The sequence below is a fragment of the Rattus rattus genome, chromosome 1 (assembly GCF_011064425.1).
Source record: "Rattus rattus isolate New Zealand chromosome 1, Rrattus_CSIRO_v1, whole genome shotgun sequence".
In the NCBI taxonomy this organism is placed as follows: Eukaryota; Metazoa; Chordata; class Mammalia; order Rodentia; family Muridae; genus Rattus; species Rattus rattus.
The window spans coordinates 226,503,319-226,519,825 of NC_046154.1; the positions used below are offsets into that span (position 1 = coordinate 226,503,319).

The following is a 16,507-nucleotide window of genomic DNA, read 5'->3' on the forward strand; positions in this document are numbered from 1 at the left end:
TTTAATGATATTTGTTCTGTTGATTGTTCGATAATTTCTTCCATCTCTTTACTTTCAATTTAAAACAACTTAGCAAATTTAGTTTTAGCTCCCATTGTACTGATAGCATTAGGGCTTTTATTTGTAAGTTAAATTTGATTAAAATTAGTCAGATCCGTTTACATTAACTTAAGAGTCTCATAGCTAGAGACTGCTTCCTCCAGGGTGTCATTATGTGTAAACTAGATAATCTGGGCTGTGGCTTGCTTATTTACTTTCCTTTAGGTTAAGTAGGTGGGGATTGAACCCAAGGCCTTCCATGTGCTAGGAAGATACTTTACCACTGCCTCCAGTCTGGTTGTAGTGTTTTAAATTATGGTTTCAAATGTAACATGAGTTAAAAGGCCTTGTTTTCACATATTATTTAGAAAATTGCAAAATTAACAGGATTTATAAAAGTGTGTAACATATCAATCACGCCTTCTCCTGTACCCGTTGACTTTTTATTTTATATGTATGAGTGCTTTGAGTACACGGTATATGCACCACTTGCATGAATGGTGCTCACAGAGGTCAGAAAGGGCATCAGATCCCATGGAAACGGGGCTTCTCTGCACAAATAGCAAGTGCTCTCAACCGCTGAGCCATTTCCCGAGCCTCTCCATTATACCCTGTAAAAAGAAAAGAAAGGACAAAAGAAATAACGTGGCCCAGGAATAGTGAGCTGCATCCACACTGAAGAGAGTTACTTACTTGCATTTGTGTGCCTCTTGACAGCACACAGTATCCACCTCTTGCACATTTACTGTGGAATTGAACAGCGGTCCTTCCAGATAGTGATAAGAGCAATGTGGCGCTTTTCATTAGACAATTTTTCAGTAGGTGAAGAGTTTGCAATGATCTTGTAGTCCTTGAAATAAAATCTATAATTTCTTTGCCCTAGAACGGGTTGACAGTATTGTAATCAGAGTCTTGTTTACTGTTTGGGAGCAGCAGTAATAAAGTTTTCATAAAATTTGATCAAATTTTGAAAATACTCGTATTTAAAACAAGAAAGTTATCAGATCTAGTTAAGCTGTGTGGCTGCTCTGTGCTGCCCTGCGTTCATTTTCATTACAGAAATAGCTGGGGTAGTGATTGACTGTACAACTTTCCTCTTTCTTTTGTGTGTGATGTGCATTATTAGACTATGATGCTTATTTTAAAAAATTCATTTACTTATATGTTTGTGTGTGCGTGTGTGCGTGTGCGTGCGTGTGCGTGCGTGTGCGTGTGCGTGTGTGTGTGTGTGTGTGTGTGTGTGTGTGTGTGGAGTTGCAGAAGTGGAGTTGCAGGTAGTTGAGAGCTAGCTGACATAAATGCTGGGAACTAAACTCAGTTCCCTTTGAGCCCTGTATTGCTTTTAAATGTCATTTATTATTTTATGAATTTATACCTCATTTTCTAGTAATACTTACTGCTTTAAGTGAATAATATAGCCATTCAACAAGAAGAAAAGTCATCAGACTTTTTAGTCATATACATGGTGATTAATACAATTAATCTAGTTTTAAAGTATCTGTTACCACAAACAAATACAAAGAAAAGAAAATGCTTTTTTAAAAAACTGTCTATGCAGTAGGGGGCACTAGATGAAGGCAAAAATGGACTCTTCCATTGAATTAGCTGTAGCCTGTGTCTGGTTCCTATGTAAGTGATGTGGTCATTGTTTCCCCTTAGTTTTCTTGATGGATGTAGTTCTTAGTTCCAAAAACTGTGTGAAGGAGACCATGAATGATAACTGACTTAATTCAGATGAAACTACTATGAACAGTCTAAAAATTGTACCCCTTTTCTTTACACAGTTAACTTTTTTGCAGTTTTAGGAAAGAGAAGTATGAACAACAACTTCCAGTGATTTGAAAACTTTGTTGTCTTTTTGTGTAAAATGGGTAATTTTAAATTTGGAACCCTGTTATACTGAACCAATAGCTAATGGTGGTGGCGTTGTTAAAGCTTGGACTTTGGGGCTTTGCTTTAACTCCTCTTCCTCACCATCCAGTGCAGTATCAGATGGAGATGATGCGCAGCCTTCGCCATGTGAACATCGACCACCTCCACGTGGGCTGGTACCAGTCCACGTACTACGGCTCCTTCGTTACCCGGGCGCTTCTGGATTCTCAGTTCAGCTACCAGCACGCCATTGAAGAATCTGTCGTTCTCATTTACGGTGAGTGGGAGGCTCCTTTATTATTCTTTTCCTCCTTAATATTATTCCTACTATTTTTGCGTTCTGTCTTTCTGCCTCTTGGAGCAGCCTGGCAGGCCTTCCTTCTCAAGTAAACATCAGCCCTCTCGGAGCAGCTCAGCAGCAGCTAAGTCTAGACAGGGTTTCCTTCTTTCTGTTTATTTTTCTTGCTATCAGAGCCTGATGTGTACGTTTTGGAATGCTGGAGTAGCTGCTTCATTTTCCCCTCATCTCCCTCCCTCCTTGCAGGGGCTGGTGGAATGAGACCAGATGTCTAACAAACTCCCATTGCTGGAGTGTCTGGTTCTGTACACGACTGACCAATCATACTACAGCGTGCCAAGTTTTCCTTCTCTTTTTTCTCTCTCTCTTTTTTTCCTTTTTCTTCTTCTTCTTTTTTTTTTTTTAACCTCTGACAGCAGTGTACAAAACCTGGACTGTTTCTTAGCACAAAGGTTTTTTCTTTTCGGCCTATTTAATGGTGTTTCCTCAAGCTCTCCAGACCAGATGTTCTGTGCTGTATCAGAACCGTAGGCAATTTAACAGCTTTATAGCCTCCCCCTCCCCAAACACTCACAGTTTGCCATATCTGGCAGACTCGCATATAGTTTCCAGCTGAGAAGTAAATGTAACGTCCTGAGTATCTGTCAGAAAAAATACTAATGAATACGATCAATCTTACGAGCTGCCCCGAAATTGTTTCAGTGTGTTAGCAATTGGATTACAGAGAGAACAAGTTGTTAAAGTGCACTTACATTGGCTGGAAACATTGCATCATCAGACCTTGATGAATTCTCCACTTGCTGCAATCTATTTTGGTTTTCATTTTATCACCTATTGCTAAAAGTTTCACTGTGTTGAATTTCAGACAACATGAATGTTAACACAGGTTTTAGGCGAACATTGGCTCGCCAGAGCCGTTATCATGCAGCAAGTGCTAAGCTCCCTTCCTAGTGGAGTGTTTAAGCAGTCAGTTTTGACAAAACTTACTTCCCTAAAACTAAAACGACACTTTGCGATAGCACTTTGACTTAGTGGTTTGGTTTTTACAATCTGCTCTAATGAAGAACTGTGAACAGTGCTCGCTGGGATGGATCCATTTTGTTCCCAGGGCTATTTGTTTTAAATTGATTGATTGAAGGGCTATAGAAGTATACACAGATTTTTCTATATTGAATATTTTTCTACTATTTACACAAGATCTATAGAACTGATCATACATTTGATTTTCAACAAGTTTACTGGTTCTACTTGCGGGATGGATTTGAAGGTATCCCAGCTAGATTTTAAATCTATTCTGGTTTTAATCAGCTTCAAACTATGTCCTGATTATTTAGTTTGGTCTTCATATTTCAAAACTTGTATGATTAGTAGCAGTGTGCCCAGAACTGGTGCTATATGAGCACCAGTGGTGACAACATTCTCAGTAATAGCTTTCTCTTTTCCTTTTTTGAGATCCCATAAAAACCGCCCAAGGATCTCTCTCACTGAAGGCATACAGACTGACTCCTAAGCTGATGGAAGTTTGTAAAGAGAAGGACTTTTCCCCGGAAGCGTAAGTGCTCCAGGCCCATGAGGCATATGGTAAACGACTTAGGGTTTTTTTAAGGATTTTCGTTTGCCACGTGTATTGAGTCCTTGGTTGGGATAAGTAATCCTGCGTGGGTGGTGGAAGTTTTCTGCATTGATTTCTCCCCCATGTTCAAACTGTCCTGTATGGAAGGTCTCGTGTGCTGTCTTCACTCTGGTGAGCTCAGTTAGCGGGAATTAACTGGCCCATGTACGAAGCCCGTCGTGAGTGTAGGGTGAGGGGGTGTGAAGAGCGGTTAGCCACTGCTGGACTGCAGGCTGGCCTGCTCCAGCGTCTCGTGTCCTGTTGCATGATGCAGTGGAACAGGTAGAAACAGTTCAGGGGCTCAGGGAAGACAGTGGCTGTTGGAAATTTAGGGTAATTGGTAATTAACTGTTCTGGGATCTGGCTTCATGGCATGGGGGTTTTTTCTTTTTTCATATTTAGAATTCTTATGTTATTGTGAAGTCTTTTTTACTTCATATGCAACTTCATGTAGGACAGTTCATCACTAGTTTCCCATTGGCTTCTAAAAATGTGCAGATCCTTAGAAGAGGGGCTGAGTTAAGTGAAGAGCTGTAGCTGGGCTAGGAGAGGCTGTGTCCAGCTGTGTGTCTGCGTCTTCTAACCTTCCTCGGTGCAGAGAGCACTGCCCTCTCTAGCCGCTCTAAGTGTACAGTAAATCAAGTAACTCACAGGGACATTTCACTGTCACCGAAAATTTAAGAATTCCTGACTGTAAAGAATAAGCAGGCTTTTTGCCTGCCTGCCTGCCTGCCTGCCTGTCTGTCTGTCTGCCAAGGACCTTATTTTCTGGGCTAATAGCTCAGAATCATACCATTTTCAAAGTTACTCAAATCACTGGACTTGGGTTCGGCAATCACTCTCCGCCCCCGAGCTGTTAAAAGAACCAGTGAAACCAGCCTATGGAGGGCCCCTGTGACTAGGTAAAATGTAGGAACTACTCAATTCAGCATTCAGTTCTGACCACTGGCCTCAAGTGTGTTTAACATGCTCCACAGATTGAAAAAGGCAAACATCACCTTTGAGCACATGTTTGAAGAAGTGCCGATTGTAATTAAAAACTCACATTTGATCAATGTCCTGATGTGGGAGCTTGAGAAGAAGTCCGCTGTGGCTGATAAGCATGAATTGCTCAGTCTTGCTAGCAGGTAAGTGACCCTGCCTAATAAAAGCCCTCCACCCCTCTTTTTTTATTTAAATAATGCAAACTCTTTTGCATACTTTCCTTGGGAAATACGGAAAAATTACTGAGAATCACTTTGAGGTTACTGAAATAAATGTAACAGCATGTACTATTCACCTGGCCCCGTAAAGATTCCTGTTGAAAACTCTCAGGGTAATCACTGTTGTCAGATCCCTCGGCTACCTTCCTCACTGTCTCATTTGGACTTTATAGGATAAATACCATGGAGAGGTCGTTGAAATTTAGTTTGACGTTGCTTACTGTACTGGAACCCAAGAGGTTGGTTCAGGAGGTTGCTGTCTGGCCCTTCCTTGTTCAGATGGTGTCTTCCTAAATAGTAAACTTTTAGTTATTAGAGTATTTGACCAGAGTTAGCATTTTTGATCCTGACACTTTTATTGTCTTAAAAATAGCAGTGAGTATGCAGTTTCCTTTAGTGTGACTCTTTTAGCTGACCAATTGGCAAGATCATAGTTTTATTTTGTTTTAATACTGATTGAAATGTCCCAGAGCAAATTGTTGCTTTTCTGGCGTTACTGTTGACCTGTCTCCCTAACTTCCCCAATTTCCTGCTCCTTTTTATGTTTTACGGTTACAGGAATTGAGCCCAGGACCTCATACATGCTGGGTATGGCCGAGTGACGGCTTCAGTCCTGTCTTCCTTTTAGTAGAGGCGTCAGAGTTACAGACAACTTCTCTATCATTCCTTTTCAGTTTTATTTGTGACTTTTCTTTCTGGTGGAAAGAGGCACCAGCAGACGTGTACTATAAAGTGACCAAACAGAGTAGATAATCAGTTGACTGAAACAGTTTCCTCTCAACACTGTGGGTCTCACTGTGTAGCTTAAGTGCTCAGATCTGCCTCAGAGTTCTGGGTGCTGGGTTCACAGATGTACACCTCCATTCCTAGCTAAACTTTCTTTTCTTAAGCAATCAGTTTTGAGCAGAACTTCAATTATTTATCAGATTTGTAGTTACATTCAATATAAGTTAGTAAGGGCAACGAAAACTTTGTTAATTATTGAGAGGAGGAAAGGACTGGAGGGAGACCAGTGTTTCCCATGTTCTGCATGAGTAACACCATGATTCAGGTAGCATCGAATCACAATAATCCATCACAAAGGCTAAGGTAAAGGCCTTGAAGGGCAACAAGATGGAAACCCAAGGATGACCAGAATGCTAAGTGATATAGCCAGATTTCACGGAGCCAAAGGGTGAACCGTATGGATGCAAAGGTACTTTCATAGCAATCCTTGTATTTGTCTGCTTAAGAAGATCAATTCTTTCTTTTGTTTTTACAAAGGTACTTGGCACACCTGTATTTAAAGGATCAAGCTAAGGGCCCTCTTTAACGGTGTGGGAGGTTACAATTTGATGTGTTGGCACACAGTTGTGTAGTAATTTTAAATTTACTACACAAAACCTGCCTAGTATAATTCATGTCTTCCCTTCTACCCTGGCTTTCTGTATTGAACATACAGAACAGTATAGCGTTTGTGTAGCTCTCAGGTCACCAGTGAGCCTGTCTGTACAATCCGAATAGCCAAGAATATTATCCTGGCTTGCCCTATCACTAAACATCCTCAAATACTATGTTATTGTGGTTTTATCCTCTGTATTGTTGGGACTCTGAAAGAGAGGCTCTCTGCTTTCCCTGTGAATTGCTTAAAGGGTAAATTAGTGTTTTGCGGGGAGGAGGTACGACCAGTGCCTGTTGTTGTATACCTGTGGACTCCTGTGTGGAGCCAGGTGTCACTGCCATGAGGTAGCAGAATGAACCTTTTGTGCATCCTCTTTTCCTCTCCCACATTAACAGAGTAACACGATGATACCTGGAGTATTGCCTGTTTTTAGTTTCTTCCTTAGATACTAGGTTTATTTTTTCTTTTATGACCCATATGTGGGTATCAGTTCTTTTATTTAGAATTAATTTGTTTTACACATGCTTCAGATATACAGTTCCTTTTGTTCAGGGTCTTAATTTCTACATTTTACTAAAGGGGTGTTCTAGATCTGTCTTTATTCATCTTAATATTTGCAGGACATAGGCCTTGAGCTTTCCACGCAGGGAAAACAGTGCCAGTTCCTTCTTTTAGATAGTAAACCTGAGGTGAGTATCCTATAGTCAGGACACTAAGCATGAACTGATCCTGTGGCAAGAGCTGACTTCACCGTCTTGGTTCACATCTGTTTAAGTTATCCATTTTCAGTTCTTTGTTTCTTGGCAATAAAAGGCAGGGCTGGATTATAGAAACTCCTCACAGGAACTCCTGTTTCCCTGCACAGGCTAAACCAATTCTGAAAAGATTTTCCAGAAAATTGTTTCTTGTGGGATTGTTAATTCCTGATGCCCAGACACTATGTGTCTTTTTGAGTGTTTCTAACTATTTCTAAAGGCTATTATTGTGATATACATGTCACACTGTCTTTGAAGTCCGAACACCATGATTATGGTAGTCTTTTGTGTGTGCGTGTGCACGCGCATGCATGTGCACCTGCGCGTCAGTCAGATCTCCCTGGAACTTGAGATACAGGTCCTCGTGAGCCAGCCTAGATGGGCTAATGCTCCAGCTCCAGAAAGGCCCATTTTAACTTTGTTGCTAAAATGAGTGTAGCATTCTCCAGGATTGATAGCATCTTTGCATTCAGCAGTGGCTCTCCAGCTCTCTGTGGCACCTCTCAGCTCTGGGAGTGATGAACTTTTCTTTGCCTGTGCCCTGCAGGTAGGAGTGTGTCTTATAACAATCGGTCATGTGAATAGTATTTCATATACTTGACATAGCTATGTTCTTTCACTGTTAAACTATTTGTCCCCCAGGCCGTTGTACCCTGCCCCAACCTTCATGACCTCATGAGCTGAAGGACACTGAATGTCTGTCTTCACATAGATTTTTCATTTCCTGTCTTTCCTAGTGTGCCATCACTGCCAGGCTTTCTCTGTGGCAGAAAGAACAACCTTGACTTTAACTTTTTAAAAGTTCTCCAACTTTCCACTGTTTATTGTGCTTACACTTCTTTTTCCCCCATTAATTTATTTACTCACTTTATACCCTGTTGAAGCCCCCTGCTATCCCACCCTTACAAGTCCCTCTCCCCGTTATATCCTCCCCTTCTCCTCAGAGAAGGGCAGCCCATCTTGAGTGCCACCCTGCCTTGAGATCCCAGGTCCTAGCAGGACGAGGTGCATCCTTTCCAGCCGAGGCCCAACCAGGCTCGAGGATGGGAGGCAGTGGCAAGCAGCAGAGTCAGAGACAACCTGCTTTACTTGCTAGGGACGCCTAAGTTTCTTGGCAGGATTTTCTGTCGCTCTGTCTGTCTCCTCACTTCCCACTACCCATGCACTACACTGTTGCATTCATTGCATGTTGTTGGATTTTTAAAGACTTGTCACTGCGTCCCCGGATGTACTCTGCATTGAACACTGTTGCAGCACTTCCTTCTGGTCCATTAATGTAAGGGTTACTACTGAACTCTCTTGATGATCTGTCCACTGTCCGTGTTCTTCTGGATCCGTCTGCCCCGCGTACATCGAGGGGTGAGTTCATCTTACGCCATGAACTTCTGCGTCATTATCGTCCCTGACTTTAAGTCTTTACTGGTCGCATTGTCTTTAGACAGAGCCTGAGATTGCAAAGTTCTGAGGCATGACTGCTGCTCACCTCAGGGCTGTCATAGTGCTTTGTAGAATGACTCCTGCCTATGTACAGTGCCATAATGCTCACGTCCTGGTTTTGAGTGTATTCTGTTCTGCTGAGCTAATCACTACTCCTTCTGTACATCTTTGTCACACTGGGGTCCAGCTCACTGCTTTTGCCCAGTACCTATAGGATGTATATGCCTTTCTGCTTTCTGCCTGCCACTGTCTCCTTTTCAGAAGCCCAAACTGTGGTTGTCAGACAGTCTGGGAGGGTCTCATTCTATCTGATCAAGCCATCTTTTATAAGCATCTGTTGGACATCTGCTACAGCACTTCACATGCTTACAAGCCTATCTCCGTACTCTGTTCTCTGCGCAGTGTGCTAAGTGCAGTGGTGTCTTACACTGTGATCCTTATTGTTTAAGGGAGCGGCAGGCAGTGAGAAGATGGCGTCAGTATGAGGGGAAAGACAAGCGTGAGCTGCAGTACTGGTCAATGAATTGTGAAGTGATTTGGGAAGCAACATGACTGATCCCTGGTCCTGGGCGTCCGCTTAGCGACTAGGAAGAACTCTCTCCTTTCTCATCCTACACCATATGCCCAAACACTTGAGTCTGGATGAATTAAAATCAAACTATTAAGACATTAGAAAACAACAATCCCAATTCTCAAAGAAATATTTTTCAAGTTAAAAAGTGGTTCAACACTTCCAATGGAATACTATAAATATAAATTGAGTATTGCTATTAAAGGAGTACTTGAAGCCAGGTGGTTCCACATGTCTAAAATGCCAACAGTATAGCTAGAGGCAAGACGATGGGAGACGGGGGCTGGTTCAAGCTAGCTTCAGTGTTAACAAGGCCAGCTTGGGCTCCATGAATCCCTGTGGGGAAAATGCAAAAGGGAGCGGGGAGGACTGGAGAAGACAGACTAGGTAGCTATGGTTGTTGAGTCAGGGTTATCTGAACTGCTTGACAGGATTGAAAGGTAGCTTTATTCACACACACACACACACACACACACACACACACACACACACACACACACACACACACACACACCCCTACCCCTACACCTCATTCTATTATAACACCATTTGCACACACACAATTCTCATCATAACACCATTTAAGAAAAAAGACCCAAACTTTCTAATTTTCTGATTCCCAATAGAATCTATAATTTAGTTATGTTTACTTTGATCTGGTTCCAAGCTTCCCAGCCTTTTCTTCCTTAACTGGTTGGCTGTTCAAACCAGGACACGGAGCCACCAGCATCCCGCTCCTCTATAACGCCCCATATGTGGAACTGCAGCAAAGTTCTGCTCACGTTGCTGTATGCTCAGTGCTGATGTGCCTGGTCAGGCTAATGGTCTTTCTCTGAAATGGGGTGCGTGTGTGTGTGTTTGTTTGTGTGTGCGCGCGTGCACACATGTACATGTTCACTGGCTTCGTTTTGTATTTGTTTTTTTGAGATTGTCTTTCTCTGTGTAGCCATGGCTGTCCTGGAACTCGCTCTGTAGACCAGGCTGACCTCAAACTCAAGAAATGCCGCCTGTCTCTGCCTCCCAAGCGCTGAGGTAAAGGTGTGCATCGCCACAGCCCCTCCCATTCAGTGTTTTACAAGAGACATAGTTGCGTGATGGTACCCTTTTTAAAGGAAGCAGGTTAGTCTTTAATTGTCCAGGACACTGTCACAGTGGTGCTGGGAAGAATCATTCCCACAGACCTCATGGCAGGCAGGGCTGGAGGGGAGCTTGGATGCCACTGGGACTTTTGGGTGATTTTTATTTTTACATCAAATGGATTTGAAAATGCCTATTTCTTGCCTGTCTCGGGCCTTCATCACTTGTACTTATCTTTTCTCCAGAATGTTTGCTGGCATTGCTGACTTCTAATGCTCTGTTTTCAGCCTGTCATCTCCTCAGAGAGATCTGACATGCTATCTAAAGCACGTCCTCAGCTCTCCACAGTTAAAGGTCCAGTGAAGAGAGAGATGTGTGTGTCTCATTCAGTGCTGTCTCTCTGTTGCCAGTAGCTGAGACTGGCAAGTCATAAACTGTAGCAAATATCTGTGTGCCTGAAGTTAGTGATGGGGAGTACTGGTTGTCAGCCGGCGGCTGCTGGCTTATATGTGTCTATCAGTTGTCCAGGCTTCCTTGAAGCCGCAGATTGCAGGCAGCAGTGGTGGATGGGGTCATTCTGTCAATCCTTACCATCCCTTTATATAAAGAAGATGTTGGTGCCTGAACTGAAAGGAGTATAAAAGACCACCTACTGGAAATCTAGGAACGACAAGAGACAAAGAGATCATTTGCTCTGCAGAGCAAATGCTACCGTTGTGTTTAGAGTCTGCTGGATAAGAAGTGCAGTTTGAGGAGCTTTAATTGTTTACACGTTCTTTCTGGGGACTGCTAATTTAAAGTCCCTGGGGCAGGAGGGAAAGGTTTTAAGAAAAAAAAGTTCAGGAGTATAGAATTTAAATTAAGCTTAGTTTTTTTAAAAAATGCCCATTATAAACTCTCAGTAGACACGCTGAACAGTTCTTGGCCCTCACCCCTGTGCTTTGAGAAGAAATGGAACTAGTGCAGCAGGCACTCCTGGGTTATGCTTGAGGCTGACTAGGAAGCTTATTAACAAGCTGTCCCTACTGGCTACCCTTGCTCCTACATATGTGTGGGCTCACCCTGCTAACAGAAGGCAAGTCCAGCTAACATCTCGAACTGCTGAGAGCGCCTGCCATGCAGTAAGCAGAAAAATGACATGGTGATGTACTTCCTTTTCAGCAATCACTTGGGGAAGAATCTGCAGTTGCTGATGGACCGGGTGGATGAAATGAGTCAGGACATAATCAAATACAACACATACATGAGGAACAGCAGCAAGCAGCAGCAGCAGAAACACCAGGTTAGTGCTTAGGTACAGCATCTCAGAGTCCCCTTCAGAGCTGTTGGGAAACCATTGACCTCATAACTACCATGTTTTAAAAGAATATTCTTTGCGTAGTATCAATTTACACCTTGTACTTAAAAATACCTGACTTAGAGAGCACTAATCTATTAAGCTCAGAGTATAATGTCAAGGTTATGCAAACAGGTGATACATTATTGAGAAAGTCGGAGGCAGAGTGACCCCGAGTGTTGCAGCTCATTTCTTCACTGACTGTAACTGGTTTGCCAGGGGCTCGTTGTGGCACACTTAGCAATCTTCAGTTCACTTAAAAACTGAGCAATTGTGATTAAGAGCAAGCAGTTTTGATAGGAAATAATAGACCAACTGCTGTGAAATAGCGAGTGTAGTGCATATAAAACCCTAAGATTACCTGAAGATTCTCATATGCACATGCATAGTCTTTTTTGTGCCTTTAACCCCTTTATTCATGTTACCTGACGGCCTCGTGGCTGCCTTTCACCGTGTCTTGGTGGAATTCTGTTCTTATTACTCAAATGTTCTCGCCTTTGATTCAGAGTTGAGCATGTTTTATCTATGAAAATGGTGTTTACATTTGACCACTATGTTAAAAGCCTCTATAAAGGAGATGTTAAATACTGTGCTTAAGCACAGCTAGGCAGTTCTGAGAGTATTGTATTTAAAAATCTTAGCATCAGTTCACGAATGTAGTGAATTTAAAATGCATACTTTTGCCACTTTTGAAAGGAGAAGTATGTATGTATGTATGTATGTATGGATAGTCTCAGATAGTCTCAGACAAACTGTGGAGCAGAGGGTGGGACCCCAGCTTGGTTTCGTTCTCTTGCTTGATTTTGTAGAGAAAGGACTCACATGCGGTATCAGATTCATTAAGAGCTATGCATACTTTTCAACTTCAGTGTATTGAGATCTTACATTGATGTTTGTGCTTAATGACGCTGCTCAGAATCCCTTTTAGGTTTGTGTCAATGTCCCTCGTCCTATAGGATGAAATCTTTGTAAAGCCAGTTAGGCTTCTTTAGAAGAGTCATTACCACTGATTTTCACAGGGGTCCAAGGACTCTAAACATGTATCAGTCCATGGAGATTTCTCTCGTTACCCAACCTGATAATCTGCTGTTGTGACAAGCCATCTACAAGCACTCTCATTTCGTTGTAATTGGCATGTGGTTTTATTGTTAATCAGTGTCTGAGTATATCCATCCTCCCTAGTCAGACAGAGGCATCGAGAAATGTGTATGCTTTGGAAGTCTTGTGTGAGCTAGTATGCGCTAAGGCACAGGGGAGCACCAAGAACAATGGTGTGACAAGAAAGGCAGTGTTAGTAACATCAGCAGAGCTGCCATATTGGTGTTCTCTTTGTTGACAGTATTTTGGGTCAGTAGAATAATTTTTTACTTAGTTGTTAATATTGGGATGAATAGCCTTCCCCTTTGTCCAAAGTGTCAGCATGTCACTGGCAAGTCATGTTCCTCTAAGGTCCTTTTTTTCAAGCCTGTCTTCTGAAGGTAGTAGTAGACTCTTGGAGAGTACAGTGACACCGGGCTCTTTATTGGCTGCCGTGCGTGCGTGTGTGTGTGTGTGTGTGTGTGTGTGTGTGTGTGTGTGTGTGTGTGTGTGTGTGTGTGAGAGAGAGACAGACAGACAGACAGACAGAGACAGAGACGCTCCCATACATGCTCATTTCTCGATTGAGAAGGATGAGTGCTTGTCTCTTTGACTGTAGTATCAGCAGCGTCGCCAGCAGGAGAATATGCAGCGGCAGAGTCGAGGCGAGCCCCCGCTCCCTGAGGAGGACCTCTCCAAACTCTTCAAGCCCCACCAAGCCCCTGCCAGGATGGACTCGCTGCTCATTGCAGGTATTACTTGCCGTGGGGACACATGTGGCTCTCGTCTTCCTCAGGGAGCAGTAGACAGTGAAAATTTCCCCAACAGCATCATGGGTCCTAAGCACTAGTGTTTTATAAGTGGTAAGGGTTTGATCTGTGTCTCACCTCCAGCCCTTTGTGCCTTGGATTCTTCAGGGCTTCACTTGGTATGTGTGTATCTAAACATGTCTGGGCTGGCACTGTGCTTTCTAAAATAGGTTTTGTGTGAGACATCTTTCGTGGAAACCTAGAACTAAAGCCCTTTCATCTCTTCTCCTGGGTTTCTAATGTGAGGAAAATGCTGGTCTATTTTGACTATGGCAATATAGAAAAGAACCTTTGTGGATACTGGGTCTTAGCATCTCTTTTTAGTGGCTAGCATTGTTCTGGGCTTTTTTGTTTGTTTTGTTATGTTTTGTTTTTTTGTTTGTTTTTGAGGTAGGGTCTCACTGTGTAGCCTGGCTGGCCTCCAAAGAGCTGGTATCAAGGGTGTGTACCACCACTGCCCAGCATAGTGTTTTTGTCACACACACACACACACACACACACACACACACACACACACACACACACACACACGTACATACATATGTATGTATGTATGTATGTATGTATGTATGTATGTATGTATGGGCTGTATTTTTGTAATAATTTTGTTGAACAAGATTTTAGCGTGAAACATTAAAAGCTTGTCTTCACTGAATTCATTGAGAGGGTGAACAGACGTTTGACTTGATGGTGACACTGTGAGCACTATGGTGAAGGTGTCTATGAGGAGTGGGATCCTCATGCTTTCTCTTAATTCGTGCTCTTCCTCACGGATCTGTAACCTGTACTGCACCTTGGCTCCAGGCCAATGTATAATGATAACCCATAGTGGATAACCTGCAATCTCAGCAGAACGAGCTCTCCTGGGATATGGCTGCCCACCTCCTTCATGAACAGGACTTTTGAGTCCCTGTATTCTAACTTCTTGTGGCATCCAGTCTTATTTTTATGTATTCTCATTGAAAGTCCAGTCACCTCTGAGCAGTACGTGTAGGTTGCAGTGGTACGGTCTGATGTCACACTGCATTCAGCTTTCCAGCGAGCTGTGGAATGAAGATGAGGTGGGACTGTCAGCAAGTCTTGGGGCAGATGTCTGTCTGAATCCCAGGGACACCAGCCAGGACACTTCACGCCTGCTGGTCCTGTGCAGTGCAGTGTTTAAGCTGTGATTGTGGATGGATGGTCTGCCTTACAGTGCCACTCTCTCAGACGTAGAAACGATTTCACCATCTTTTCTCACTGTTTTCTTTGTCAGATTAGAGCTGTACTGTTTGTGAAGGGGTGGCTGTGTGTGGGTCACCATACACTCGTGGAGGTCTAGGACAACTCAAGTCTGTATAGCTGCCTTCCACAAGTGCACCCTGGGAATAGAGCCGCCCCTGAGCCTTGGCCTGCAGGCGCTGTTCTACAAGGAGCCAGTCCCATCCGACCCTTTACTGTTTTTAGTTTGCTCTTTTTTTTATTTCCGGAGCTGGGGACCGAACCCAGGGCCTTGTGCTTGCTAGGCAAGCGCTCTACCACTGAGCTAAATTCCCAACCCCTAGTTGGCTCTTTTTAAATTAAAAACCTCATGCTGTCCACTTTTACTGTGCTTTGGGTGGAATCGGGCACTTCCCTCCCTAGGTTTTTGTCTTGTAGTCTTCTATGTTTTTTTAGTGAAGGTTTTGCAATTTTTAAATTAGAGGCACAGTCCCTTTCTTAAGGTCAAGTTCAGGTAGCGTATAGACTGTTTGAGCCAGGTGCAGCTGTGCCAGCTTTCTGACACTCAAGGCTCCCTTAAGAACTTCAGGAGGGCTGGGCTCTTGCTCAGCTGGGGCCCGAGGGAAGGACCCTTAGCACTCCCAAAGATTATACTCTAAACTAAGGTGGCCGTTCACATACGGGCCCTGTGAACCCTGGCGAGCTACAGGTTGTGGTTTTATTTTGTTTGTCCTCCTGCCTGCTAAGGAGAGTCTATATTGTCCTCTAAGTTGTCTTAGCTTGGTGTGGGTCTGACCTGCTGTAGGGGGACAGCTATGAGGCAGGAATTTGTGACTGAAGATTACTAGGTAGGTGGTAGGTCCCTAATATAGATTCTTTGCAAAAGACATTCTTTTTTTGTTTTGTTTTGTTTTTTTTTTTCTTTTTTTTTTTTTTTCGGAGCTGGGGACTGAACCCAGGGCCTTGCGCTTGCTTGGCAAGCGCTCTACCACTGAGCTAAATCCCCAACCCCCACAAAAAACATTCTTTATGTCTTGTGGGGAAAAAAAATATCACTGGGTTGTTTTTCCTTTAGTTAATTCTTGGTTTAAAACTATATACAAGTGATTTTAGTTTTGAAATTCTAGGCCATTTTTCAGTTTGTTGAACATTAATTATGATTTCTCTACTCAAATGTGCAGGCCAGATTAACACTTACTGCCAGAACATCAAGGAGTTCACTGCCCAGAACTTAGGCAAGCTCTTCATGGCTCAGGCCCTTCAGGAGTACAATAACTAAGAAAGGAAGCTTCCTGCAAAGAAGACCGACTGTGAGACTCCAGAGTGACTCTTGGAAACGTGTTGGAGAGGCGCACTGTGCTCTTAGTGCTGTAATGGCTTTATAGCCAATAATAAAAAGTTACTTGGTTGTTCAGTTGCCTTTGTGTGTGTTTGTTTCATTTTCTTTATTTCCAAAAAGATTGAAGAAGCCTTGACCAGACCTCGGCACTCTCTCGCACTCAGTACACTCCTGCGGCAGTCTCTGTTGTCCTCTCCCTTCCCCGCCCTTTCTGGGCTGCTGGCCTCTTTCAGGCTCTGCTCTGGAGGCCTGTGGGTGTTTTCTGTACTTCCCAGGCTTGGAGTAGTTTGCCTTCATTTGACTCTTCCCTTTCTTCAGGTGATAGATACCTGTTTCCATATTCATAGATCACTGAGCATATGAATTTTAAAGGTCATTTTATCAGGTATTTTATATGAAAATAAAATTGATATTTTTATATTTGTTTAGGAATTCCTATTTATCTTCCTATATCACAAAGTGTTGTCATACCACTAACTGTTGTACATGCAAGAAGAAAACT

General features: G+C 43.0%; 1 protein-coding gene across 1 annotated transcript in view; it reads left to right on the forward strand.

The window, feature by feature from the left end:
• Positions 1-16,083, forward strand: part of Eif3h (eukaryotic translation initiation factor 3 subunit H) — an 82,893-nt gene extending 66,810 nt beyond the window's left edge. The window contains exons 3-8 of the mRNA XM_032915320.1: positions 2,021-2,188; positions 3,662-3,761; positions 4,799-4,948; positions 11,406-11,526; positions 13,277-13,409; positions 15,848-16,083. Coding sequence (XP_032771211.1) covers positions 2,021-2,188; positions 3,662-3,761; positions 4,799-4,948; positions 11,406-11,526; positions 13,277-13,409; positions 15,848-15,945 — 770 coding nt within the window. The 3' untranslated portion in view covers positions 15,946-16,083. The remainder of the gene's footprint in view (positions 1-2,020; positions 2,189-3,661; positions 3,762-4,798; positions 4,949-11,405; positions 11,527-13,276; positions 13,410-15,847) is intronic.
• Positions 16,084-16,507: the final 424 nt, after the last annotated feature.